Source organism: Squalius cephalus (genome assembly GCF_949319135.1).
Source record: "Squalius cephalus genome assembly, chromosome: 23".
Lineage (NCBI taxonomy): Eukaryota > Metazoa > Chordata > Actinopteri > Cypriniformes > Leuciscidae > Squalius > Squalius cephalus.
The window spans coordinates 30,133,118-30,160,733 of record NC_137144.1 but is presented as its reverse complement, the minus strand read 5'-3'; the positions used below and the strand labels follow the sequence as shown (position 1 = coordinate 30,160,733).

Below are 27,616 nucleotides of genomic sequence, written 5' to 3'. Positions count from 1 at the left end.
AATGTTGTATGTCACGCCACTCCAGTTCTCGTGTTTTCGTGCCTTGCCTGTTTGTTGTTTTGATATTGTCTGTCTGTTGTTTCGATATTGCCTGTCTGGATTTTCGACCCCTGCCTATGTTTGGACCTTGATTTTTGGATTGCCCTGAAATAAAGCCTCACCACACTGCATTTGGATCCCGTGCTCTTTTCTCTCTGTGCGGTCGTGACAGATTGATCCACCAAAGATGAAGGGATCCAGCAGTTCGGTGGTTGAGGCTCCTTCCACCATCACTCAGAAGGAGAGGAGGAGGAGGTTTCAGGAATTGATGGGCTTACGCCAACGGGGTCAAGCTGTAAGTGAATTTTCTAAAACCTTCTTCAGAATGGCACAAGACCTAGGCCACAATGACGCCTCCCTGAAGGATATCCTTAATGGTTGTTTGGATGATCCATTGCCCCAATGGGAAATGAAGGGGCTGGAAATTTTGGATTTTGTGAGGTTCACGATGTATCTCCACCATCGAAGCCAGCGGGATACAACAGCCTCCCACGCATCATTGCTGCCCAGCTCAGAGAACGCTTCATCGCTGCACAGCTCAAGGAAGGCTTCATCGCTGCTCAGTTCAAAGAAAGCTGCATCGCCGCTGCCCAGCCCAGAGAGTGCATCCCCGCTGCCCAGCCCAGACACCGCTCAAACCCCAGAGCCCAGCTCAGAGCCTGCACCTCACCGCCGTAAGCGACGGAGGAGGAGGAAGACCCCCGATTCCCCCAGTGCCCTGGAAGTCGCTGTTGCTGAGAGGGAGGAAGCTGAGGAACCGGGCCAACTCCCTTCTGAGCTTTTGTTTTGTTCCTTGTCCTGTCTTGTAGTGTCTGGGAGCCACTCCGTTGAAGGGGGGTAATGTCACAGTGTTTGGTTGTGTTTCCCCGTGTATCCACTAGATGTCCTCCTTTTCCCCACGGTGTCATGCACATGAACTTCAACTCCCACAATTCCTGTCTGTGTATTACACTCAGGTGTTAGTAATTGTAATCACCAGCTGTCTCTCGTTTTCCCCTCGTCATGCATGTATTTAATGCCCTGTTTGTCTTGTGTTCTTTGTGGATCAATGTTGTATGTCACGCCACTCCAGTTCTCGTGTTTTCGTGCCTTGCCTGTTTGTTGTTTTGATATTGCCTGTCTGTTGTTTCGATATTGCCTGTCTTGATTTTCGACATCTGCCTATGTTTGGACCTTGATTTTCGGATTGCCCTGAAATAAAGCCTCACCACACTGCATTTGGATCCCGTGCTCTTTTCTCTCTGTGCGGTCGTGACACCCATGGGAGATCGATATGTGCCCTGCAATGCCTCTGGGCCCATACACAGTACTCCTTTCCCCCCCTAGTGACGCCTGTGAGGGTGTCTTAAAAGGGTCATATTGTGCGTTTTCATGTTTTCCTTTTTCTTCAGTTCAGTGTGTTATGTAGCTGTTTGTGCATGTATAAGATCTGCAAACTTACAAAGCTTAAAGTCTTCCACAAAAATATATATATATATATATATAGATATATCTAAAAGAGATCCAGACCTAATTAAAATGCCTTGATCGAATTCTCCCTCAATGACCTACATCACTCTGTGAAAATAAGGCCGTCCAAATGCATATGCAAAGAAAGAAGGCATGGCTTCAGCTGTCGTAGTAGTAGTGTTGTAGCCGCCATGTTTTGATATGCTGTGTGTTTGCAGTCAATTTATTTGGCCTTCCGAAAGTGGACGCAATCAAGAATGAGTGGTTAAGATTTAATTACAACACTGTTATAAACATTAACTAACTTCACTTAGTTAGTTCACTTCACCAACGCTTTTCCCTTTATCCTTTCACATTTTATTTATTTTCTTACATTTTTTACACCGTTTTATCGAGGTGTGGCGGATGTTGGTGAGCCTGGGTCAGGTCAGTTTGTTTCTTTTTATTAAATGGATTTTGTTTATAGCAAAGAATACACAACAACATTGATTTGGTTTAATAAACTTTATTTAAACTTTCGTTTGGAGTTAAGTGCGCACACTCTTTAACGTTTAGTTTGAGTTTATTCTTACCGGTTTTTTGTCTGTTTGTTTCATCGGAGTCCCGTGAGCCGGTGCACCATCAAAAGGGGTTCGGGTGGAAACATCGGACATATATATATGGTTCCGGCCAATGATCGGACCGCGACCATTCTGGTTTCTGCTCCGGGGGAACTCCAAGGACTATTTTGCTTTTCTTTTTGTTGTTTATGTATAAGAAGTACATTTATTAAGTGGAGTTATTTCATAGTATTATTTGAAGTGTTTGTTTATGTATATTTGATGTTTTCATATTTGTTTATTGTGAGTAATGGCCATTATATGTCTTTGTATTCCCCTTTTTGTGTTAATTGGTGCTGGACACCAATGTATAAATTTGTTAATTGTTTCAGTGTGAGGGAGTAGTGTTCTGTGAGAGAACAGGTCCTGTAGACCTTAGACCTCTGTAAATGTTTGAGAGGCAAATGCAGTGACTCACCTTTATTGTATGTTTTTTTGTTTGTTTTTTATTTTTTATTTTTTTGTTATGTTTGGTTTACCTCAGTTGGGTCAACATTTGCTTTACTTTTGTAACCCCATTCTGTGGAAATAAACCCCTAAACGTTTGCAGTAGCCTGCTGCCTCCGTGTTCCTTTTCCTTTACTGGTCACATCCATCACACAAGGGCTAAATGAACCAAATTATTAACGCTTTTACAACAAAAATAAAACATCACTGAACTTAAGCTGGAGTGTGACGCTACTTTCTTTCTGGTAACAAGCATTTTTTCCTGTTATCTCTATAAGAAACTTATTGTAAAGTGTTACCGAAACGTTATCAACAAGATGATAGAAAACTATAAATTTCTTGTCTATTACTTCCCACTGCTATTCCAAAAACGGAAAACACTGCAGTTAAAATAGCTTAATATGTGGGACTATGTTGCTGTCTGTGTAAACTTCTATAGCAGTTAATGAGAAACATTAACATTTTTTTTTCTTTTTTTGTGTGCCCATTTGCTGAAATAGCAAATGAAAGATTCCACAATAGTGTTTTCACAACATTCAGTAAAAAATAGAGAGAGTTTGATAATGGCAGTTACCCCCATCTCTGGAAATATAGTTTGACAGGCAAGTAGGACATTTTTTGGTCTTGAGATTTCTACAGAAGCTATATGTTATGTATATATATTTTTAAATATTTAGACCACTTCTATTATTGATTGCTATCAGGATGTGAAAAGAGTATCAACCAGAATAACAAAAAGTGTTTATGAAAAACATTGCCTACCCTTACTGTAATTCTTAAAGTAAGTTTTGTTGTATTTTTTCTCTGGCATCAATTCTTCCATCTTTTTGTTGTTAGTGTAGAAATGCTGTAGATGATATTCAGACCTTGCACTCTTTTTCACTTTTATATTGTAAATAAACTTGTTTATTATCATCATCCTTGTTCGTGATTTGTGATATTCAAAAAGGCTGATCTTAAACATCAGGACCAAATGAAGCACTTCAGCAGGTTATCTCAGTTACTGTGAAAGAAATGTGTTGTACTGTAGAAATGCACGCCCTGCCAGACTTCCTTCAGCTCACTTTATTTCCCCTCAAGCCAAACGCTTCTTGTAAATCACGTGATCCTCGGGGCAAAAGCAGTTTCTCTTCTGTTAATAATCTACAGCAGAGAGATCACAGCACTGACAACAACAACTCTCTCAATGCTAGCCACTGGGATTTAGAGCACTGCACAACGCTTTATTCCAGACGACTCATGGCTGTTGCTTTAATGAAAACTTTAATGAAATTAATTTAATTATGAAAAGAATGTAACTCTAATAAACCATTAACCAATACTTACCTATTCTAAAAACAATATCACCAGTAAAAACAAGTTTTGATTTAATTATATTTGTATGATATTTCTTTATTTTATATATTCTATCCACAAGTGTCAGTCTATGACTTAAAAACTAAGATAAAAATTAATACACAAACAAAAACAAGACTTAGAATAATTAAGCCAATACAAATAATCTTTCTGGTAGAATGTTTTCTTCTAGGGTTTCTACAGCATAGAGCTCGTACAGTCTCTGTTTCTGAATCATTGTATTTTCTGGAGTAATTTTCTACGGTTTCATCCATCAGTCTTTGTGAGGACCTTGTTTCAGTCTCACAGTTGTTCAGGGGATCCTGTAGATCTTGATCAGCGCTCACTGTAGACTGAGACACATGATTATCTTCATCAGGACTGTCTGTGAGTTCAGTGTGTTGATGTGCCTGAACGCAGGAGTCTTCAGGATTTATCCAGATCTGACTGCTGGTACTGTTGGTCTGAGGACCTTCAGATTCATCTGATGCCATAAATGTCAGGTTAATATCAGCCTTTTCCTGCAGAGCATTTGCTGAAAACAAATGAAAACAGAAAGAGAAAAACAGCTTAATCAAAATATTTGCAGATGCTTCTGTTGAAGTCGGTTCATGGTATTTCAAAGTCTAGCTCATTTTACAAAATCAAATGAATGACAATTACAGCATAATGAAGTATATGTAAAGAAATCTTTCTTTTTTTTGTGTTTTTTTTTTTAAAGAAAAGACACATCTGAATCGAGCATCTGTAACTGACCAACGGCAGAGAAATGAATGGAAGAAACTGAGTTTAATTATCCAGAGAAAACAAAAACGGAAGTGTTTTCAATCCAGAAAACATTAAATCTGCATATATCATATATACATACTGTACTATAGGCTAGCCATGCAAATTTATGTGTGAGTTATTCTTATCACTGGTGTCAGGATACAGTTATCAAGTAAAATACTTGTTATAAAACAGATAATTCCAGTCCTTGATTCTGATTGGCTGAGCCGCGTTTGAAGCCGTTGTAAATGACTCCACAAATAGGCCGGGAGCCAGGTCCACTCCTCAGGATGTTTTTTGCTACCTTTTTTTCACTATTATTTCCTATTATCTTATACCTTGGGCCATCACAAGTTGATAACGACCACCCCCAACTCGGCCCCGTTTGGTCTCAGGGGCCAAAAAACACCCTTTTTGAGTAAAGCTTTTGGCGGAATGATGTAATTGTGAACATTAAGGTACTGCAGCTAAATGGTCATATAACCCTAATATTTTGCATGTGTATCCTGACACATAGGGGAAACTAGCAGAAAAAGACAAAAAAATGGCAGTGATAATAAAATGCTTGAAAATGATCACTTTTGATGACAATTTGTTAGGCGGACAGACATTTTTTTGTGTTTTGGGGTATGTTGAGGGTGATATTTGACAGCAAAAAAGCAGCAATCCCCATAATCTTTTCCTGCTAGTTTCCCCTATTCCCACACTGGATGCGTGGCGTGTCCGTTTTTAATTCGGCTCCCATGTTAACAGGTTAGAGCTTGCACACTGCCTGCGTGAGACGCGCGGAAAACACGTGCATGCTAGAAATAGAACCGACGCCTATTTTTCAGTCGACACGCAATAAGCGTGTTGGAAGCGTTTCCAGGCAAAATAGAATAGGAAAAGACGTTTATATGTCATTTTGTACACAAATACATATTAATTAATGACATTTTGATATTTGAAAGTCTATAGGTTGACATAAATTCAGATATAAATGTAATTAATTCAAAAAAATAATAATAAATAATTATCAATTTTCAAATATTGCACCTGTCAAACATATTCTATTTTGCTGTCAATACTGTTGACGGTGTCCTTTATCGGTAGGTTTTATATATCCCATTATTTTTGCCTATATATAATTTCATGTCATTTTATTTTTTAAACAATCGAGTCCTGGTGTCCAATACAGAGGTCATAGCATAACATATGAATAAAATATTTTTTTTCCCCATTTGTTTCTTATGCTCTTAACAATGTGGTCACATGAAAAAAAATATGACACACTACAATAACAACGTAGTGTGTATTCTGAGTGACGATCCAACATCAGGTAGGCTAAATAAGCTCTTTAAAGCTACACAAATTTGTAAATGTTATTGAAATAAAAAGACAACCCAGAAGACAAGAGCCTGGTCTGTCGGCGGCCTCCCTCTATGTCACCTACAGCAGCAGTCAGGCACGGTTCTGGTGTGTAAAGACACAGAAAAAGCGACGCAGCCGCCACGCAGCTGACACGCAGCTGACACGCAACAGAAACGCCACGCTCACGCCACGCAGCCAGTGTGTCACCGGCCTTACTGCGCAACTGCAGTTCGTAACTCTCTGTTGCTGCATGTGTTGCTTAGCAACCTATGGAACTATAATGCTTGGCGGAGGAATACATGTGTTATAACGTTATATTTTTTTGTTGCTGGTGTTTATTTTATGAATAAAATAAATATTAAAATTAAGATTTTTATGTAGTAACCGTTTTATAAAAGCAATAAGCCTCTTGGTAAATGGTAAATGGACTGCATTTATATAGCGCTTTCACAGACCCATGGCCACCAAAGCGCTTTACATACAGCCTCACATTCACCCATTCACTCATACATACACCGACGGCGGTGTCAGCCATGCAAGGCGCCATCCAGCTCGTCGGGAGCAGCTGGGGTTAGGTGTCTTGCTCATGGACACCTCGATACTTGGTCAGGTGGAACCGGGGATTGAACCACCAACCTTTCAGTTTGTAGACAACCTACATGAACCACTGCCGCCCCAGAAACCGTGTTTTACAGTGGATTTAGAACAGCCAAGGCCAAAACGCGTTTGGTGTGATCGGGGCATAAGAGGGTTTTAGGCATTCCGTTCAGCGTCAAACAACGGCCCTCAGCTGTTCTAAATTCACTGTAAAACACGGTGTCATGGCTTATTGCTTTATTTTACTTTATTTTACAAGAGTCTCTCTCTTTGGCTCTCAACGAAGGCGGTCGCATTTTCTTACCCTCCTCTCCCTTATCTCCCCTGCTTTGCTCCTCTCGTCTCGTCTAGTCTACTGTCTTGTACTTTGAGAGACTCTCTCCGCTCTGCTCTCCAAACTAAGAAATTATGGATTTGATCAACTGGTCTCTCAACGCAATTGACACCATCTTCTCGACGAGAAGCTTGGGTTCGGGGGAACCTAACTGCCCTGCCGGAACGTTCGCAGCTGGCTACACGATGGACGCGTGGGAGAGGTGGCGGGTCGTGTGTCTGGCGGCTCTTTCCGTGGAGGACGTTGAAGATATCTACCTATTCGGAACCATGATAACAGGTTTTCTGCTGATTGGATTAGGCATTGCCCTGGTTTATCGAGGAATTAAGAAGACGGTGACAGCTGGCCAAAGCCCCACAAGGCTGCCCGTCATGATTGAAGCAGTGGCCAGAGCTGTCAGCACTCAGACTGTGACTTTGGTGACTATGAACCAAAATATTGATAACATCTTGGAGAAGCTTACAGCTTTGCAAAGGCAAATGGTTTCGGAGACCCAAATGGACCAGGAGCTGTGTAAATTGGAATGCAGCTACTCGTCCCAAGACCAAACAACCCCAATCTTATCTGCTTTCGGCCCCCCTGAACCAGCTCTGGCCTTGGCCGAGGCCGCTGCTGGAACAACAACTCCCTCTGGAGAGAGCACTGCAAAGAGACGCTCTTGCGTTCCTTCCCCCACTCCCCACTGACACCTGCTGATTGTTGACTCTGTCTGGGACCTGATCAAGGTTGTCTCCATGGCAACTGCTGTGTTTCGCTATGACATCCTGAGGACTGAGGCACCTAGATTGGGATGCCAGGCGTAGCGACTCTCGAGGCCTACACATACACGGACTCTTACATATACACAGATATGCAATCACCCTCCCCCACCCCCCATCCCTCGCCTTTGACGCTTTGTACCCCCAGTCTGACAGGCGGGTCTGTGACCAGCGCCGAAATGGCTGCAGGACCGGATGGCTGCTTGCCTGTGCTGGGTTACCTCCACCCCCCACTCCCCTCCCCTGTTGCAAGTCTTGTGTGTTGTGTTGTGTACTGATTATGTGCTAATGTTGCTGAGGTGTTTTTTTACTGTTCCCAAACTGTACTCCTTACAGGAGCATAGTCTGGGGGTTGCCTTTTTTTTCTCCTCACCTCTCCTCATGTTATGCTGTATTTTTTTCCTCATTGCTCTGTCTTCCTGTCCTGTCTACCCCCTTGTCATATTGTATGTATGTTTGTATGGACAGGTTGATGGCGGAATTTCGCTGGTACCTGTGACTAGTGACAAATAAAGCTACTACTACTACTACTACTACTAACAATGTTTATTTTTACCACTTTCTTTAGATTCCATCATATGTAGGGAGCTATTATTTAAAACGTTTAAGAAGTGTTTTGGAGAAATTTTGAAGTGGAGAAATTTCAATCAAATTTCAGTTATTTTACATATTTTAAAATAAATTAAAATGATAAATTGTGCCTTGGCAAAATAAGTGTAAGTTTATTAATATAAAATGGGGGTGTAGGCTATATTTTATTTCAAGCAGCATACATTTTTTAAATTTTTAAAAAATGTTTTTAGTTAACTATAATAACCCTGCTTTAAATTTATCTAAAATATGCCAAAAAACTGATACAAATACATTTATATGTAAATGTTACATACTGATATTACACAACATTATAACATTTGCTTACATTTTCTGAAGAAGAGCAAGCATGCAGTCTCAGAGACAACATTATCTGAGTGCCTGTTAAAAATAAATGCAAAATTAAAAAAGAAAGGTTCATGGCTCCCAATAAAACACTAGTAGTATATTTGTTGAAGTTCTTTGAATAAGTGACTGTAAACTTACCTGACATCATAAAGATTCTGAATCTGCAAAACACAAGGCCAGAGATAACATATGTTGAACATCATGTTTACATAATATTATATCAGCTTTGGACCATTCACACACAAATTAATCAGGAAATCAGGAAACTCACCCTTTCCACAATGAAGTCATTAAATCGAGACCACTGTTTATCCTCAAATGACTTGATGTCAGCAAAGTAGTGTCCACCACTGAGGGAACCAGTGTGATTGACTATAGCGTACAGGTCATAGACATGATGAACACCACCCTCTTCCTGAAATAACAGATACGACTTATATTTAAAACATCAAAACATTCTAAATATTGCCACTGTGCTTATTAATGCTAAGTATAAGTGATACAATATGTATATGCTTGTAATACTGAAAAGGAGGGAAAGCAGGCCGAGATGAGGATGAGGTGCAGTAATCTGAGATGAGATTTAGTAATCGAGTATTCTACCGATTATTCCATTGATTAATCGAGTAATCGGATAAACAATTGTAGTAATAAAATTGGATCTGAGTGAACAACAACCTTTAAAATAACTTAAAATACGAATATATAATAAAAAGCAATAATAATTGGTTCAAATAAAGTATCAAAGTAAGTAACCATATGGGTTTTATTGAACAACAATGTTAAAGGACAATTCCAGTGAAAAATGAACCTAGGGGTAATGAACACATGGTTACCGAGTCGACTGTTCTCTGGGATGCGTTTTCATGATAATCGAATATAAAGAGTTTTATTTATAAAAACAGATTAGCTTATAACACTAGTATATGGGGCAGATTGTAAGTAAAAGAAATCACTGGTTGATACCACTAACAAGGCTCAAAATAGCCTCACACTAACAAGGTAGCATAATGAGGGTCCCTACATGCAAACCGAAGCATTGAGAACTTTGTAAGTGTACAGACAGTTTAATAAGAAGATACTTTATAAAGCCAGTACATTACGCGTATACAGGCAGGAGCCATCTTGGAAAACAGTCTGTTGGCACTCTCTGCAGGCATCTGTTAAAATACATAATGTACATACTTATGTACATTATGTATTTTAACAGATGCCTGCAGAGAGTGCCAACAGCCTGGTGTTAGTTGTTGTTGCACTACCGCATGATCAAATCTTTGTTTAATATTGTCCAAACAACATTTAATTCAAATGTCCACTTAATCTTTACTATTTGGTCACTTCTGTATGATAGAAATGCAACAGCCGCTGTAATTTCTTCAACAAGAACATGTGCACATCAAAACATGCAAACTCAGAGTGAGAGTTTAAACTTTTATTATGAAATTGCGATGAACAACAATTAGCATATTTAGACACATATTTATGTTTTCTCTTGTGCTGGTGTGGATTTACAAATGTTGCATTACAAATGTTGTGAAATGGCGCACACTGTGTTCCCAGATGAACGTTATAAGCAACACAAACTCACAGCATGCAGAGATGGAGTTTGAGAAACCCGAGACGCTCCACGTATATAAATGATAATAGAGCAACTATGAAAAGACAAACCGCGTCCGACTTCACCGCAGCCAGTTGAGCTTCCGAGGAGTGGTCCATCTAAACGATGTGTACCAGTCGTTTCCTTCGGGGCTCCAGCCGATGATCGGATGTTGATGCAACTGTGCCCTAACTCCACCAAACGGGGCAATCCGTGTCTCCCTTCCCGAGCCTGTAAGTATTCATCGCCTCTGACCGGCAAGGCTTATCAGGCTTGTGGGGAAGCGGCCTCTGCTTTAAACGCTATGGTGTTATTGCAGGTCCACCAGGCCAAGGCACTGAGGGACCTGCACGAGGGTGGTCACGGCCCAGAACTTCTCCAAGAGCTTCGTTCCACAACGGACCTCGCGCTTTGTGCGACGAAGGTTACGGCGTGATGTCCAAGCTGGTGGTCCAGGAACGCCACCTGTGGCTGTGCCTTGCTGACATGCGGGATGCCAACAAGACCTTGTTCTTAAAATCCCGTCTCCCAGGCCGGCCCTCTTCCGCGACACGGGCGAGAGCAGTGCCCAGTAGGAGACGGAGGCCATAAAACAAGTGTTGCACCGGCGGCCAGCTGCTGGACATGCCGATGATAATTTCTATTGAATTATGTGCCGATTGGTCAAATACTTTAAAAGATATTGTCATTTATGACAAAATCCAAATCTGTATCCCCGAACTCAGCATGAAATCCATAGAAACCAACTCCACAATTGGTCAAACCACTAATAATTACCTTCTCTACAATTGTGGCAAATTTCATCATTTTCTCATGTTCCATTAATAGGGCTGCCATAGACTCCCATTCGCAAAGAAAATTATTAGTGCAGAAAACTAACGGATACAAAGGTTTACGACCCACAAGTTAAGCGGCGTTAGGGGTGAACCTTCATGCTTGAAAATCAGAAGTTTTTGTATACAAATCAAATTGTGAAAATTTAAACGCATTCACCAACTTGTAAAATAGTTATGTTTTATCATTAGATCGAGTTGCAAATCCAGTTATATAAATGTAAACTGCAAGAATCAGATATAAAGAAGAAATGAATAAAATAAAAATAAATAAAAAAAATCACAGGGATTTAAAGGACAAAGTAATCAAACCTGAGCTGATAACTGGAGAGGAATTTCAATATGACGCTTGTTCTTCTTGTAAGTCATGTTGTTGTAATCAAAGTAGAACCTCTGCAAATGTAGAGTCAGAACGTCTGGCAGCTCAAGAATAGAGCAGCTCTGGAAGAAATAAAGTCAAACTTAGAATAAAGCCAGCATGTTTTTAACTGCATGACCCTCATGAAAATATTATAATCTGTAGCCAAAATTATTCTGATCATGTTTCTCAACTAACAATATCTCACAGTTAAAAGCTGTTGATATTTCAAATATTTATATTGCTATTAACACTTGTCAGAGTTAGACCATCTTTTTGTAAAAGAAACTTCAAGAAAAAAAAAAACAATTCAAATGTAAAATGTAAATCTCACCATTTCCATGTCAGTCATAGTGTTGCAGTTTGCACAGAACAGCTGATCCTCTCCCTCCATGAGCATTACTTCAAACTGTGCAGCAAAACTATTTTGCTGAAACAAGCAAAACAATAAAACTGATCACATGGAAATAACGTGACTCTATTAGTGATTTCTGTTCTTATGTTGAATAATGTGGAAAAAAAATGTTAAGATACAGTACATTTCATGCAAACTTGGGCTTTTAAATTGAAACATATCATCCAAAACCCAACCCTGCCAAAGTTTTGATTTCAATAAATCTATAATTCATACTCAGAAGAGACTACAACATATTTTATTGCTCAGAAGTTGCTCTTTTATTACCCAGGAGACGTAACGGAGAAACAAACAGTCCCAAATGAGTCACTAAAATTGTCGTCCAGTAAAGTAATAATTATGTTCAACCATAAAAACAATATTTTGACAAAAAAAGTAAATAAAATAAAATAAAAATAAAAATAGATAGGCCTATAAAACAAACAAATCGATGTAGTGAGAATCTTCGTCTGATTTTCCCTTCAGCATGTCGATCGGAGTATCAGGCAGTAAAACAGTGTGAACTTTTTGTGGTTGGCGTGCTCGATTACGGACAAAAAGAGTGAATTAAATATAAGATAAGATGACAAATAAGAGCAGTGTTTTACTTTCTATTTGCACACATGCATCAAAATGAGTGTCTGGTAGAATTAAACAGTGAGAGATCTTGAGGCAGGCAAGAATGCTTAGTAGATGATATGATGATATATATAACTCTGATATGAGTGATCCCATGGATTTAGACCTATATTGTATTTATATAAAGCGTTCACAGGCAAATGTGCTTTATGTATTTCCCCGGTGTTGAAATCAGGCTCATATAAATATCAGGAAACACTATTCCTGCTGCATTTCAATATCCATGATCACCGGATCTTTGGTTAATTGTAAGGAACACTATATCGGGTCCAACCTTTAGTTTAAACTGAAATTAATTTGTTTGCAGTTTAAATCCATTAAATATATTACATTTAGTCACTCAGCAGCTCTTCTGTCACTCAGTCCATCTGAGGGAGTGTGAAGTCACGTCAATGCATAACCTTTATTTGAAGGTTGAACATGCAAGCTCACTGGCTAATGATACAGCAGGAACCAATCAGCTGTGCCCTGTAGATATGTAATGATATGATTGCAAGCAGGTTGAGTTAAGGACTGTGCCATCTAGAGTTTCATGACAGAACTTTGCATTTAATGATCAGAATTTACATTTAGGGTAAGGATGCAGAGGTAGGCCTAAGAATTAGTTTTCTTTCAATGAAGTACTGTATTCAAAGCTGTCAAATTTGATTTGAAATTTCCGATTTTACAGTTTCTTCACCTGGTAAACTGCAATGAATTCTGTGAAATCCTAACCTCTGGTAGTGTATTTCAGCTTTTGCAAATGTATGTAAATACATGCTTTTCTCCGGGTTGCAACTTGCAACCAATAGTTTATTTGAAATTTTATGTATGTATATTGTTGAATTTATTAATACTTACTACATTGGTTTCAGTGATATCAGAGTCCACAGCAATAGCCAAAGAAAAAAATGAATTTTCTGTAATATATTCATGGTAGCCATGTAGACAGATGTTTGAGTGTTTTATCTTTCCTTGGAATATCTGTAAAATATTGTATAAATCCATAATGGTGTTTTAATTGTATATATTTATAATATTTTAACTTTTTCAGCATATAATTCCATTTTTAGCAGATAAGAGTCTCTCTTCAGACAACGACAGTGTATTTTACTGTTTTTGTTATCACACTCAGCACCTTATCAATGGAGCATCATGAGTTCAGATCGTACCTTGGCTGTTTCAGGTTCAATCTCACTCAGAATCTTCTGATAATATTCTGCTGCATCCTGTTGCACATGAACTAAAATAAAACAGTGATTAAATTTGAATTTATTTATTAAAGGATAGCCTCTTGAGATGCATCATCTCATTTTCAAGAGGGTCCTATAAGCACAAATACAGAATACAAAAGACAAATCATAAGCAAAAACAATACATAACATACATTACAGATACACCTACAAATTCATTCGGTGGTTAAATCTTCTTTGATTCAAACTCATCCAAATAAAAGTGGATAACACTTTTAAGTGGATAAAACAATGGATAATACTGAAACTGTATCTATAGCTCATGCACATAATTTTTAACTTACCATCTGTAATGTTTAGAGCTTTTGTCATTCCCTTTGTAGTAACATTTTCTGTGCTAGACGTTAAACATTTAAATATAATTTGAAGTTCACGAGAAACACTTTCTATTTCTTTTCCATTGTGTTCTTTCAACCTGTAGAACATCATAGTGTTTATTAATAACACACACTACTTACTATGAGAGTATTATGAAAGATCATGATATAAGACAAAAGTAGACTTACTCCATGACAGCTCCTCTGAACTCCTCTGTCATGAAGAGCGTTTGCAGCACTGCATTCAGATAACATGTGGCTCCTTGATTCCTCAATCCACAGTAATCTTCAGAACAAAAGGAACAATTAAAAATTATTTTATATTTCAGCAGTGCAGCAAAGTAAAAATTGTAGTTTTTAATCCACAATAAATTGATTTAAATGCAATGTCTTAATTAAATATAAGAAAGCTCCACTCTGATTCAATATTTGCAAATAATTTAATGAAAATTAAGTTACAAACGTCACAAGAGAAAAGACTATATCAAAAAATAAATATAAATTAGCAAAATACATGACTAATCACATTTTAAAAAGTAAAACAAAATAAATATAAATAATAATGGATACACTTAAATAACACATAGGCCTATCTTTATATTGAGCAATAAGAAGAACTGTCCAAATATGTAAATACAGTAGTGTCCAAAAGTGATGTCCGGAGGAGATTTTTATTTACTGACCCTAGTTTGATTTAACCATCAAAATCAAAATATGAGGACAACATAATCAGTTATGAAAATGTTGTTGGTTCTCTATTGTTTTTGCATGCGTTCATAGATTATTTGTATGACAGCCTAGACAAATATTATGTTGGCACAATTTGTAAGATTATGTTCTTGTTTTATTTAAGATATCCTTTGCCTACCTCATCTTCATCCTCAGCCTAACGGTGCCATTAACATGTTTCATTGCATTATCACAAATAAAACAACTTAAACTAGGGTTTTATTTTAGAATCAAATCCTGTCTCTCATTCGAATCTAAAAAGAGGTTAGTTGCTGGTACTTTTATGTCTATTATTGACTATGGTGATGTTTTATATATGCATGCTTCGTCTCAAAGTTTACATGCACTGGACACTATATACCATGGAGCTTTGAGGTTCATCACTGGTCTTAAAGTCCTCACTCACCACTGTGAACTGTATGAACGTGTTGGATGGTCTTCTCTGTCAACACGGAGACTTCAACACTGGTATGTTTTTATATATAAGGCTATTTTAGGTCTTCTTCCATCCTACCTTCTGACTTACATCAGTGTAAAAAATATTGGGACTTACAATCTTCGGTCCCAGGATCTTGTTCTTCTGTCTGTACCAAATGTAAGAACTGAGCTGGGGAAAAAGGCGTTTAACTTTGCTGCTCCCTCTGCATGGAACAAGTTACAGAAAAATTTGAAACTTAATAAGCTTGTCTCATTGGTTACTTTTAAGAGGATATTAACTGACTCGGAAGCAGCCACATCTGGCTGTAGTTGTTCTGCATGATATGCTAAGTAGTCTAGATGGAAATAGGGGTCCACGCGCACCCCCTGGCTTTTTTTATGCCACCTGATTTTTTAAAATCTTTAAAGTGTCTATTTTCAGAATCTGCCAGGTACCAAGCTGAAATAATGTCCCAAAGGCTTCATTTTTAACCCTTTGCGGAACCCGACCGGAACTCGTAAAATAAAAAACTTATATAGAAAGTGGCTTAACATTTGAAGTAAACGACATACAGAGACAAATGAACACATTTTCCCATACAATTCTGACCCCAGGAATTTAATGGAATGGTTATTTTTAACATTTGATAACATATTGACCCTATTTCTGGACAAAAATAGCAAAAAATGGCCAAAAATGTGTAGAGGATCAACTATATTTTCATTTTCTGAAGCGCATAGGGTGATTTCTTTTTCACAAACTGTTATTTCTTTATCATTCAAGTGTCTATTTTAAAATTAAATTGGGTACCAAGCTGAAATAATGTCCAAAATGCTTTATTTTTAACCCTTTGCACCAAACCCGAAAAATCGAATGTGATTTAAAGTGCCATAACTTTTGATGTAAACAACTCACAGAGACAAATGGACACATTTTTCCATACAATTCTGACCCAGGGAAATTGTTATTTGTTATATTTTACAACATCTTGACCATCTATGGTCAAAAACAGCAAAAAAAAAGCTAATTTGACACCATTTTCACCATCTAATAGCAGGCTGAAATGGGGTTTATTTGAACCTTTTACTGCACCTATCCTGAACCTTAAGAAATTCAAAATAGCTTTACTTTTGAAGTAAACAAAACAAAACAAAACAAAACAAAACAAAACAAAGCAAATTAACTTAAAAAAAAAAATCCAAAAAGGTCCAAAAAGTTGACTAACTGCCAGTTTGGGAATGTTGGGGCTTTGCAGTTGGCAGTTGTGGTACCTACAGATCGCCATCTCACACTGCTCTCTCTTTTGGAACAATTTCAGTACGTATTTGAAACTATAATTAAGATATACCTTTGTAGTCATAACTAAGTCATAAGTCATTTTTCAACAGTTTTTACTATAATCACAGGCTTTCGGAAAGCGAGAAGCTATCATATCTGCACAGTATCCGAGATATGAGACTCTGTGAAGCAGCCAGTTCACCATACCGCAAGATGGATATTTGTGAACAGATTCCATTTACATTAGAGGACTTGCCTTTGGATACAATTGGCTATCACCAATACTGCTATAAAAGCTTTACAGGGAAAATAGATTGTTTACAAGTGTCAAAGGCTTCTACATCTGGTGAATCATCATCATTGAAAAAGGACTCTCTGCGCCATGTCAAATCTCTGTCAATTCAATCTGAAGGAGCTCCAAGAAGGTGTTCCTTCTTGTTTCCCAATCAGTGACAAAGCAAAATTCAAGTTCAAGGGCAAGACTGAAAAGCTTACAAAGTTTCAGAGTTGGAAACACAAGGAACTAGCCTGGAAAGTTATTGAACCTAGGGCACAGGAATTAAAGAAAGAGGCTCTTTATTGCAAGGTGTAGGACAAGGACCTTTTTGCAATGGAAGCTAAGTATCATCTATCATACAGAAACAACTTCAACACAGAGTACCAAACCCATGAGCATGGAAGGGAGAGAGCAGAAAAGGCAGCAGACACAGCCTGCAGGCCCAGAAGATAGCAGCACTTTATCTTTAATTCCTGTGCCCTAGGTTCAATAACTTTCCAGGCTAGTTCCTTGTGTTTCCAATGATGATGATTCACCAGATGTAGAAGCCTTTGACACTTGTAAACAAATCTATTTTCCCTGTAAAGCTTTTATAGCAGTATTGGTGATAGCCAATTGTATCCAAAGGCAAGTCCTCTAATGTAAATGGAATCTGTTCACAAATATCCATCTTGCGGTATGGTGAACTGGCTGCTTCACAGAGTCTCATATCTCGGATACTGTGCAGATATGATAGCTTCTCGCTTTCCGAAAGCCTGTGATTATAGTAAAAACTGTTGAAAAATGACTTATGACTTAGTTATGACTACAAAGGTATATCTTAATTATAGTTTCAAATACGTACTGAAATTGTTCCAAAAGAGAGAGCAGTGTGAGATGGCGATCTGTAGGTACCACAACTGCCAACTGCAAAGCCCCAACATTCCCAAACTGGCAGTTAGTCAACTTTTTGGACCTTTTTGGATTTTTTTTTTTTTTAAGTTAATTTGCTTTGTTTTGTTTTGTTTTGTTTTGTTTTGTTTTGTTTACTTCAAAAGTAAAGCTATTTTGAATTTCTTAAGGTTCAGGATAGGTGCAGTAAAAGGTTCAAATAAACCCCATTTCAGCCTGCTATTAGATGGTGAAAATGGTGTCAAATTAGCTTTTTTTTTGCTGTTTTTGACCATAGATGGTCAAGATGTTGTAAAATATAACAAATAACAATTTCCCTGGGTCAGAATTGTATGGAAAAATGTGTCCATTTGTCTCTGTGAGTTGTTTACATCAAAAGTTATGGCACTTTAAATCACATTCGATTTTTCGGGTTTGGTGCAAAGGGTTAAAAATAAAGCATTTTGGACATTATTTCAGCTTGGTACCCAATTTAATTTTAAAATAGACACTTGAATGATAAAGAAATAACAGTTTGTGAAAAAGAAATCACCCTATGCGCTTCAGAAAATGAAAATATAGTTGATCCTCTACACATTTTTGGCCATTTTTTGCTATTTTTGTCCAGAAATAGGGTCAATATGTTATCAAATGTTAAAAATAACCATTCCATTAAATTCCTGGGGTCAGAATTGTATGGGAAAATGTGTTCATTTGTCTCTGTATGTCGTTTACTTCAAATGTTAAGCCACTTTCTATATAAGTTTTTTATTTTACGAGTTCCGGTCGGGTTCCGCAAAGGGTTAAAAATGAAGCCTTTGGGACATTATTTCAGCTTGGTACCTGGCAGATTCTGAAAATAGACACTTTAAAGATTTTAAAAAATCAGGTGGCATAAAAAAAGCCGGGGGGTGCGCGTGGACCCCTATTTCCATCTAGACTAAAGGATTTGTTGTTGATGTATCTGCTATTTTAGTTGTTTAATGTTATTGTGTATTCTGTGTTGTATGTATGGTTGTACTGCTGCCTATCTTGGCCAGGACACTCTTGAAAAAGAGATTTTTAATCTCAACGAGTACTTTCCTGGTTAAATAAAGGTAAAATAAAAAAAATTGACTGCAAGCATAGCTACGCAATATGCTTACAAATCTTTAACACATTTTCAATGATATTTTAAGTCAAATTTCCCAGGCCGGACACCACTTTTGGCCTCTTCTGTATAAATATTTATGCATAATCTCTGTACATATTTTCAGTATCAAATTAGAGGAAAACATTTTATAACTTACTTTTAAATCTTGAAGCTTCATTTACGATATAACACTTGTCCTTGCTGATGGTTGTACTGTCTGTGTTGTATTCAGTGTCATTTCCAGCTTTGTTCTGAAAACTCGGTAAAATATCGTGTTGTCTAATCTTATCTAAAGTTGTAAGAGTATCATCTATACAAAACATATATAAAAAAAAAACATTTATATTTTAATATGCTAGTACCAGTTAAAGATAGTTGTCCACAATTTCAAAATGACTGTTTTTAAATACTGGTAGTCAGATTTATTTTATTTGCACAATACAAAGTTTAACCAGTTTATCATGAGCTTACTGTTAGAAGCTGCATCAGTTTCAGTGCAGTGAAGATTTGTTTTGCTCAACACTGATGCCATCAGAAGTGCTGTTGCCCTCCTTCACCTGCATAACTGTGGGGGATAAAATAGTGTAGACATAAAAGACCATTTGAATATAAAAACAAATGTTAATACTATCCTGGTAACTTAAGAGAGAACAAATGTTAATTGCATGTTAATTGAACAATCATAAAACTTTGTTGAAGTCAGAAGAAGCAACTTAAGAATGGTTCACACTGTACAATGTACTGTTATAGACTTTTACGACTTTTGCTTGTCAGATTTATGAACATGATCCACGCTGTAAGCCATGTCACACTAGGATCTCAGATGTCATTTATGTCAGACTGTAGGCTACAGCAAAAAATGGATGCATGCATGAAGTTTCGTCTGGAGTTTTACATCATCAATCTGTGACACATTCAGTGACGTGAGCTGTATTTACATGTGGGATAGAAATGGTGGCTAGCAAACAAAAACAGTATCTAGCATTCATTTTGATCATGGCTTGTTTAAAAAAAAAAAAAAAAAAAACGATAACTGTGTGTGGACAACAGGTTGTTGTCTCATTTATTGGGTCATCAGGTTAAACGCTCCTATTGGTTTTTAATTTAAAGTTTGCTGCAGGAGAAATCACACTGCAGGGCTGTGTGTCAAATCTTCTGACACTACCAGAATTTCATCAGAGGTAAAATCAGATTGCAATGGTCATTAATCGACTGTCGGTGAACATGACAAACTAGCGATCAGATTTTGGCCTAGGATCAGGGAGATGTGGATGCTGCTCTGCTGAGCACTTAATTTGCATGGTGGCTCTGACAAGGTATTTAGAATTGATGCCATGGGCCAAATTTAAATAAAAAATAAAACAATGTCTTGCAAAAGAGCACTTATATAGCAAGAGGCCAAAAAGGCAGGTGCTTGAGCATCACTTGGGCTCTTTGTGCCTGGCTGTAACATTACTTTGGGTAAAAATAGTGGATACCAAACACACAAGATGCCAGAGCATTGCTATGGCTAACATAGTGTCGATCATCGCAATTTCGGAAGCGAGTCATGTTCCGTACATAAACTAAACAAAAATTATATATTTTTACAGTTTACAGTATGTGTGTAGTCTATACCTCTTATTTAATAAACTTATGGACGCACGTGGAAGAATTTTATTTTCCAAAATGCATTACCTATTAAATTTCTCTGAATTCAATCAATTCCACTTCCTATCATTTCAATTCAACATGGGTGTGTGGTCATTTCAGTTAAAATTCTGAAACACAAATGGAATCCAAATCTTCAGTTCTGAACTTCGCTATTTGTTTTCACCTCTCTGTACACTATTCCTCATTGTCAGACCAGAATCTTTACACTCAGGTTAGTGGGGACAAATGATGTTGAGTTAAAGAGATAGTTCACTTTAAAATGAAAATTCTGTCATCATATACTCACCCTCATGTTGTTTCAATCCTGTATGAATTTCTTTCTTCTGCTGAACAGAAAGGAAGATATTTAGGAGAATGTCAGTAACCAGACAGTTTCTGATCCCATTGACTTCCATAGGAGGAAAAAAATGTATACTATGGAAGTCAATGAGACCAGAAACTGTCTGGTTACTGATAATCTTCTAAATATCTTCCTTTCTGTTCAGCAGAAGAAAGAAATTCATACAGGATTGAAACAACATGAGGGTGAGTATATGATGACAGAATTTTCATTTTAAAGTGAACTATCTCTTTAACTATTAAAATCTGACTTTCTTTCTTTCTTTCTTTATACCATTTTCTAAGAAAGGAATTTAATCAATTTGACTTTAAGTAGCCTAGTCTTAGTTATGATAATTCAACCTTACAATCTTTTCAGATGCATTTTTGTGAGGAATCTTTGAGCCAGTCCCAGCTAACAAAAATGGGTTAAGGACGTTTTGCTAACATTCCCATTAATGAAATTATGAAAACTCTATTTCTAAATGTTCTATGAACATTCAAAATGTACAAAATGTAAAAAGGGAACATTCCATTTAATCATTCTTCAAACATTATGTGAACGTTACTTTTGATTTCTGAACGTTCTGAAACAACTAGTAGCCTAACATTTAAAAGGCTTAGATGAACGTCGAATCAAAAAAAAAAAAAAAAGAAAAATTATATATATATATATATATATATATATATATATATATATATATATATATATATATATAACAACCAAACGTTTTGTTGTAACATTTCATAACCTTTCATAATATTTTCACTTACCAGTCGTTCTCTTTAGCGCTTCCGCATCAGCTAAAGGAGAACTCGTGTTTGACTTCTAGTTCTTTTGAAAGATTGTGATTCGTTAGGAAAGTACGATTATAAATCATTAGATATTACCGTCCGTAAAGTCACATATACATTATTTCCCACTGTTTGTATAGCATTCAATTCAAGAGAGAAAAATTATGTCCTTTTCTGTTTCCGTGTTTTTTTTTTTTCACTTTCAGATTTAGTTAAAGGGATAGTTCACCAAAAAATGGAAAGAAGCCCATTTTACTCACCCTCAAGCCATCCAAGGTGTATGATTATCTTCTTTCAGACAAATACCATCGGAGTTATACTATATCCTGGCTCTTCCAAGCTTGATAATGGGAATGAACGGGGGACGAGATTTTGAAGCCCAAAAAACTGCATCCATCCTTATGAAAAATAATCCATACGGCCAGCGGCGGCTGGTGAATAATTTTCTAGGTGGGGCTGTATATCAAGCAACTGCAAGCGTTGCAAGTTACAGTATGATATAGGCCTATTGCAGAACAGGCAAAGTTAAACTAACTTCTCCTTGACACCTGGTTATTCATAAAATCAGCTATGAAGAGTAAATTTACTTGTTTCAATTACATTTTGAACACCTCTATGACCGATTTAAACAAATGAGACAGAGGACAACTGTGTGGAAAATCAGTAACCCTTAATAATGTTTCATTAGTTAAAATTAGTAAACTAATTAACATTAACTAATAATGAACAATTCTACAGCAATTTATTAATGTTAGTTCATGTTAATTTCAACATTAATGCACTGTGAAGTAACATGAACAAACAATGAACAACTATTTGTATTAACTAACATTAAGAAAGATAAAAAATACTGTTACAAATATATACTTGAAATTCAAATAGTATGTTTATTGTTTATAATACATTTGTATTTCCAACATGCTTATTTGAAGTGCATTAAAAATTTATTGAACTGCATTTTAATATATTTCTAAAAAATTATAAGTACATTGGTAATACATATGCTTAGTTAAACTTTTAAGAAATATGCTAAACAAATATTTTAGTTAAGTTTTAGTGTTTTTACAGAAAACATACTTATGTTACTCTTACTTAATGGTTCGGAGTAAACTCAACATAGGGTCCCTCCTTTGCACCATGACCTCGAGCCAAACACACGTCTCGACACACGCTCCGAAGCCTCGGCACAGAACGTAACATCACTATCTGTCAGTTGTTGAAGGTGATGGTCCCTGTTTTGTCCTTTGTTTTGAGTGTTGCTTATCGTTTTTTTTGGCTACTTGTTTATTTATTAAATACCCTTGCACATAGAGCCTGCCCCAGTCTGCTTCCTTAGGACATCACATGTTTACACTAACATGATGAATATTAAAATGTTTAGAACAGTGTTTCCTGAGTGATTACTGTGAATTACGTGTTCGTGGATATCTGCTCAAACGTAGATCTACATACTGTGCTAAACAATGTATCATACGAGGAGCGGCTCGATCGCTTCAGTAAATGGTCTCTGCAAGAGAAGTTTGGAAATCTTGCGCTGTGCATTTGAAAAGCAAAACACGCTAAACATTACATGTTTTACTCTAAACTCACTTTAAGAAGTAATCCATATGTTTTATCTGTAGTGTGCTGAAGTGTTCCTTTCTAATGATTTATCGTTATAGGCCGCCTGCATTTTATTTTATTCAGCCCTAGGCAAAACATACCTGGTGTTCTTATATATATTTTTTGTGAATTTTAAAATCACAATTTTAAAGGTCCTATATTGTCAAATCTGAAATTTCCTGGCTTTTTTTCATGATAACAGAGGTCTAGAGGCGACGAAACTACCATATTTCACAGCCCCTATTTTCAAAACAGTCAATCAACAGACACATAAAGTAGCTGTGCCTTTTCACAAGCCGTTGTGACTTCTGTATAAATGTGATGTCAGAACTACTCAGTCTCCGCCTTCAGTCATCACCCCCAGTAATGGTGGGTCACTCAGAAAACAACAGGCCAATCAGAAGAGAGGCTCATGAATATTAAGTGGACAGGCCAAAATCGACCTGTTCTTGGCAGAGCTCCTGAGAAAGGAGCTGTAAAAATATATTGAGATGGTTTTTGGTACTTATACCGCAAAGATATATTTCTTAAGGACATCAAAACCTACAATTTTGGAAATTTCAGAAAGGTGTACAATATGGGACCTTTAACCAGAAAAATCACACAATTAGTTTGTTTTCCCCAAATCGTGCAACCCTAGTTGCTCCTGATATCAGCATGTTCACAGTTGTTTTGTTGTTTTTTATAGTGACATTTATAAACGTGGCTCAGAGTTTACGTACAGCTGTGCACATTCTCCTGTCAAGTTCGTCTTTAATCTTTATTTGTCTTTAAGCAATCCTTGCTGTAGTTAAAACATTATAACACAGCATGCCACAGGAAAAGTGTTCAAAAGCATTGCATCCACTACAAATATTTCTATTTATTAGAATATAATTTTTTTTGTAAATTCTCTGTAATTATTTAATGTAATATAAGTGCTTATCTCTATAACTGTGAATGGCATATTTAATCTGTTATTGTGAACATGCACTGTATTTATGATTAGGAATCATAATGAGGATTTAAAGTGATTTTCCTTCATCTGCCGTCAGTCCCTCAGCTCACCATCGGTGTCACCAAACTTCTTTGTTTTCAAAATGTGCGTATGCATGGCTCAGAGTTTACTTGCAGATGTAGGAAAATGACTAAATGGTTTATTTGTATGCATTAATAAAAGTCAAGTTCAAAGTAATTTAAACTGGGAAACAAACAGCAGAACAATATCAAATGTAATCTTCATTCTGAACTAAAATGCTACATAAATAAAATTGTAGCATAATGACAAAAGTTCATGAAGGGACACATATGATGTGCATTCACATTTTCTTACATTTAATGAGCTGACTGACACTGCATTGTTTCCACAAGAGAGGTATATGCTGGTGTGTATGCACTTAGGTTCACTCTTATGCAATCATTCAAATGTTCATCTGTCTTGTTCTGAATTTATATTTGATCATATTCATATCAGAAATTTTTGCTTCACATAGGTATGTAAATCAAAATAAAGCAGATGCTTTAAGTGACCACGCTGCACTTAAAGCATCTGCTTTATTTTGATTTACATACCTATGTGAAGCAAAAAATTCTGATATGAATATGATCAAATATAAATGTTCTTGTAGACTTCTAAATGTTGCTGATATTTCAACTGGATATTATTTTGGAGATTAATAACTTCCATCTCCATCTCTAAAGCAGTGGCATTGAAGAGTTCAGCTATCTGCTTTGAAATGTCATCAATGTCTCTCTCCGTAAAAGGGTTGGCAAGAAATGCCACACATGGCTCAAGTTTTTCAAAATCACTGAACCGTCCTTCAAATTCCTGCCCAAGCCTGGACAGGAGGTCACAGTACTTGAGTACAAAACTTCAGTTGCATCTGCCTGGCTTTTTAATATCTTCAACACTGAAGGGAAGTGCTGCAATCTGTTGTTTCCTTTCAAGGGAATTCGAGTTGTGTCGAGGTGCTGTGGGAACGCCCCTGCATGATTGCGTCATGAAGCACGTATGAAATCAGTCCAATGGTGTGACGTCATAGACCAGGAAACTAGTATTCCCAGAAACAGACCACGCTAGCTTCTGTGTCTTTAGCAAGTGCTCTCTGTGGTACTGTCTCTGTCTATTAGGTGTTGTATTGTCATTGCAAATCACACACACACACACACACACACACATATACATATATATATATATGACACAGACTTCATTAGACAGCACCTGTACACACAGCCCCTTCCTTTTGCTCATGCCACATGGAGGAATCCTTGTGTGTTGCTGTTGGAAATGCCGTGTCTCCTGCCTTGTTAGTCCAGTCATTTTATGAAAAAAGGTTGAACAAATTGCAACAGAAGCAAACTCAACTGATTTTGTATCCTCAGTATGTCCTGAGTAAGAAAAAAAAAGTCCTGAAGAATCCCATTAGGGGAAAGTTTCGAAAAAGACCCAAATATAGCCTATAGATAGATTTACGATGACGTCACATTTCTCCCGCAACTCCTTACGGCGCCATCTTGTGTGTCAAGTGGGTCAAGCGTTTGTGTTACGGAGCATGATAATATCCTGAAAATCACACGATTATTCTCCGTGTGGCTGGAGTTAATGTTCAGTGCTGCTCTTGTGAACATTTAGAGGTTTTGTGCTCTGGAGATGTGACACTTTATCTAGTCATTTCCAAGATGGGCTAGCTAAATGCTCTAGCTTGCATCGGCTGTCAAATCGCTGTACCCAGGCGGCTACTATCGATACAGCCCTTGAGAGGTGTTGGCTGGGCAGAAGCACACTCTGACGATTGTCCACCTTCATCACTTTCTCTGTGGCCACATCAGATGATCGAGCCAGAGGCAGAGGCTACACCTGGAGCACATCGCTCCGTGCCTCTCCTCTCCATCTCTCTCCTACACTTTAGTTCAGAGCGTTGTGTTGTTTTTTTACCCAGATTGTGTTGTCTTGACACTGAGTCTAAATGTACCGTATAATAAAGGCTGTGCAGATATCAGCCGCCTGGCTACAGCGATGTGAACCGTCAATGCAGGACTCCAGAATAACTTTTCCACGAGGGAGAGAGAGCAAGACAGCGCTTAGTTTGGAGACGGTGAAGTCTTGTTTACACTTTTGCCCGGCTCCGAAGAGAGAGAGTGCGCGCGCGCGACCGGCTCTTTCTGCTCGTTCTTTCAGTTAAACATGCGCCCCCTGTCACAAATCTACATTACTCACCGATCAAATAAGACTTTGGCGGGACAAAAATTCACTTTGGCGGGCGCTAAAACAAGTTCAATACAGGAGAATTCATGCGTGAATTTAACTGAGTAGTACATTACCATGCACTCGCATAAATGCTTTGACACACAACATGGCGGCGCGCCGCAGAGGATAATGGGTAATTCGAGAAACGGAAACCCATCTATTCATACGCCTTTAGAGACAGAGCGCAACGCATCATAATCTGAAGGCCACTCCCACCAAGGGGGAAAACAATCCAACCGTCTCCATTGACTTTGCATTGCGAGAGGCTGCCTCCTTGTCAATTCTTGTTTCTAACAAAAGACAGAATAATGCCTAAAAGCTGCTGTGTGACAAGCTGTACAGCAAACAAGCTAAGAAACACAGAAATAAGTTTTCATAAGCTGTCGACCCCAAAAATCGAGCGTTTGAGCACATAAAAGTGGATACAGGCTGGAACAAATGGGTCCCATTCGTTCCAGGCCCATGTGGGATCCTGACACTCAGTATGCACTAAAAATACACTATGTGTGCAGTAAGTTAAACATTTGGTCACTGGTGAGTCAAATATCCAAATGTCAGTTTTATATATTATATTTCTGTAAGATAAACTATCCTGTGTTGCCGATTACAGTCTCCTCCAGCGGGCATACGTTAGTTCTCAGAGTAATGAGACACGTGACGCTCTGTCTCAACTGTCTGTATCCACTTTCATGTCCTAAAACACTTGTTTTTTGGAGTCGAGAGCTAATAAAAACTTATTTCTGTTTTTTTTTTCTTAGCTTGTTTGCTGTACAGCTTGTCACACAGCAGCTTTTAGGCATTTTTCTGTCTTTTGTTAGAAGCAAGAAATGACAAGGATGCAGCCTCTCGCAATGCAAAGTCAATGGAGAGGGTTGGATTGTTTTCCCCCTCGGTGTGGGCGTGCGCTCTGTCTCTATTCTTTCTTATTCTCACGTGAATAGAGTAACATTTTTAACCTTTAGATATCACCATGAAAATTACTGAGTTGATTACTTACATCAAGACAAACAAAAAAATGTATTACAAGTTTTTTTTAATTGTTTGTTAACATGGACAAATGGTGCATAATCTAATTACAGATGTGCTAATTTGCATAAATACCACGACAGATCTAAACATTGGGTATAGCCAGGTGAAAATGTCTTGTTTAATCTAGTTGACACATAACAGTGAAATACTTAATGTTAAGGTCTGAATGGGACCCATTTAGGCAACCCATGAGCATTAATACATAGAGGCAGGAAGAAGTACTTTAGAAACCAGCCTTTATTCATTATTATTGCAGAGATGGGGTTTGGGGCTGGGTCCGTGGGACTGTTTCTGGGGATTCACT

General features: G+C 37.5%; 1 protein-coding gene across 2 annotated transcripts; it reads right to left on the bottom strand.

The window, feature by feature from the left end:
* Window positions 1–3,421: 3,421 nt before the first annotated feature.
* On the bottom strand, window positions 3,422–21,878 carry LOC307151529 (ubiquitin carboxyl-terminal hydrolase 46-like). 2 transcript variants are annotated; one of them, XM_079859623.1, is made up of 13 exons: window positions 21,716–21,878; window positions 19,161–19,254; window positions 18,847–18,999; window positions 14,175–14,271; window positions 13,953–14,083; window positions 13,588–13,658; window positions 13,277–13,399; window positions 11,738–11,833; window positions 11,358–11,486; window positions 8,887–9,030; window positions 8,754–8,776; window positions 8,596–8,648; window positions 3,422–4,404 (listed from the first exon to the last, which is right to left on the bottom strand). In XM_079859623.1, exons 2-13 carry the CDS (start codon window positions 19,219–19,221, stop codon window positions 3,959–3,961), a joined length of 1,527 nt encoding a protein of 508 aa, XP_079715749.1. In that variant the 5' UTR covers window positions 19,222–19,254; window positions 21,716–21,878; the 3' UTR covers window positions 3,422–3,958. The 2 variants fall into 2 exon arrangements, with proteins under 2 accessions (XP_079715749.1, XP_079715748.1); XM_079859622.1 differs by lacking the exon at window positions 21,716–21,878 and adding an exon at window positions 21,435–21,639.
* Window positions 21,879–27,616: the final 5,738 nt, after the last annotated feature.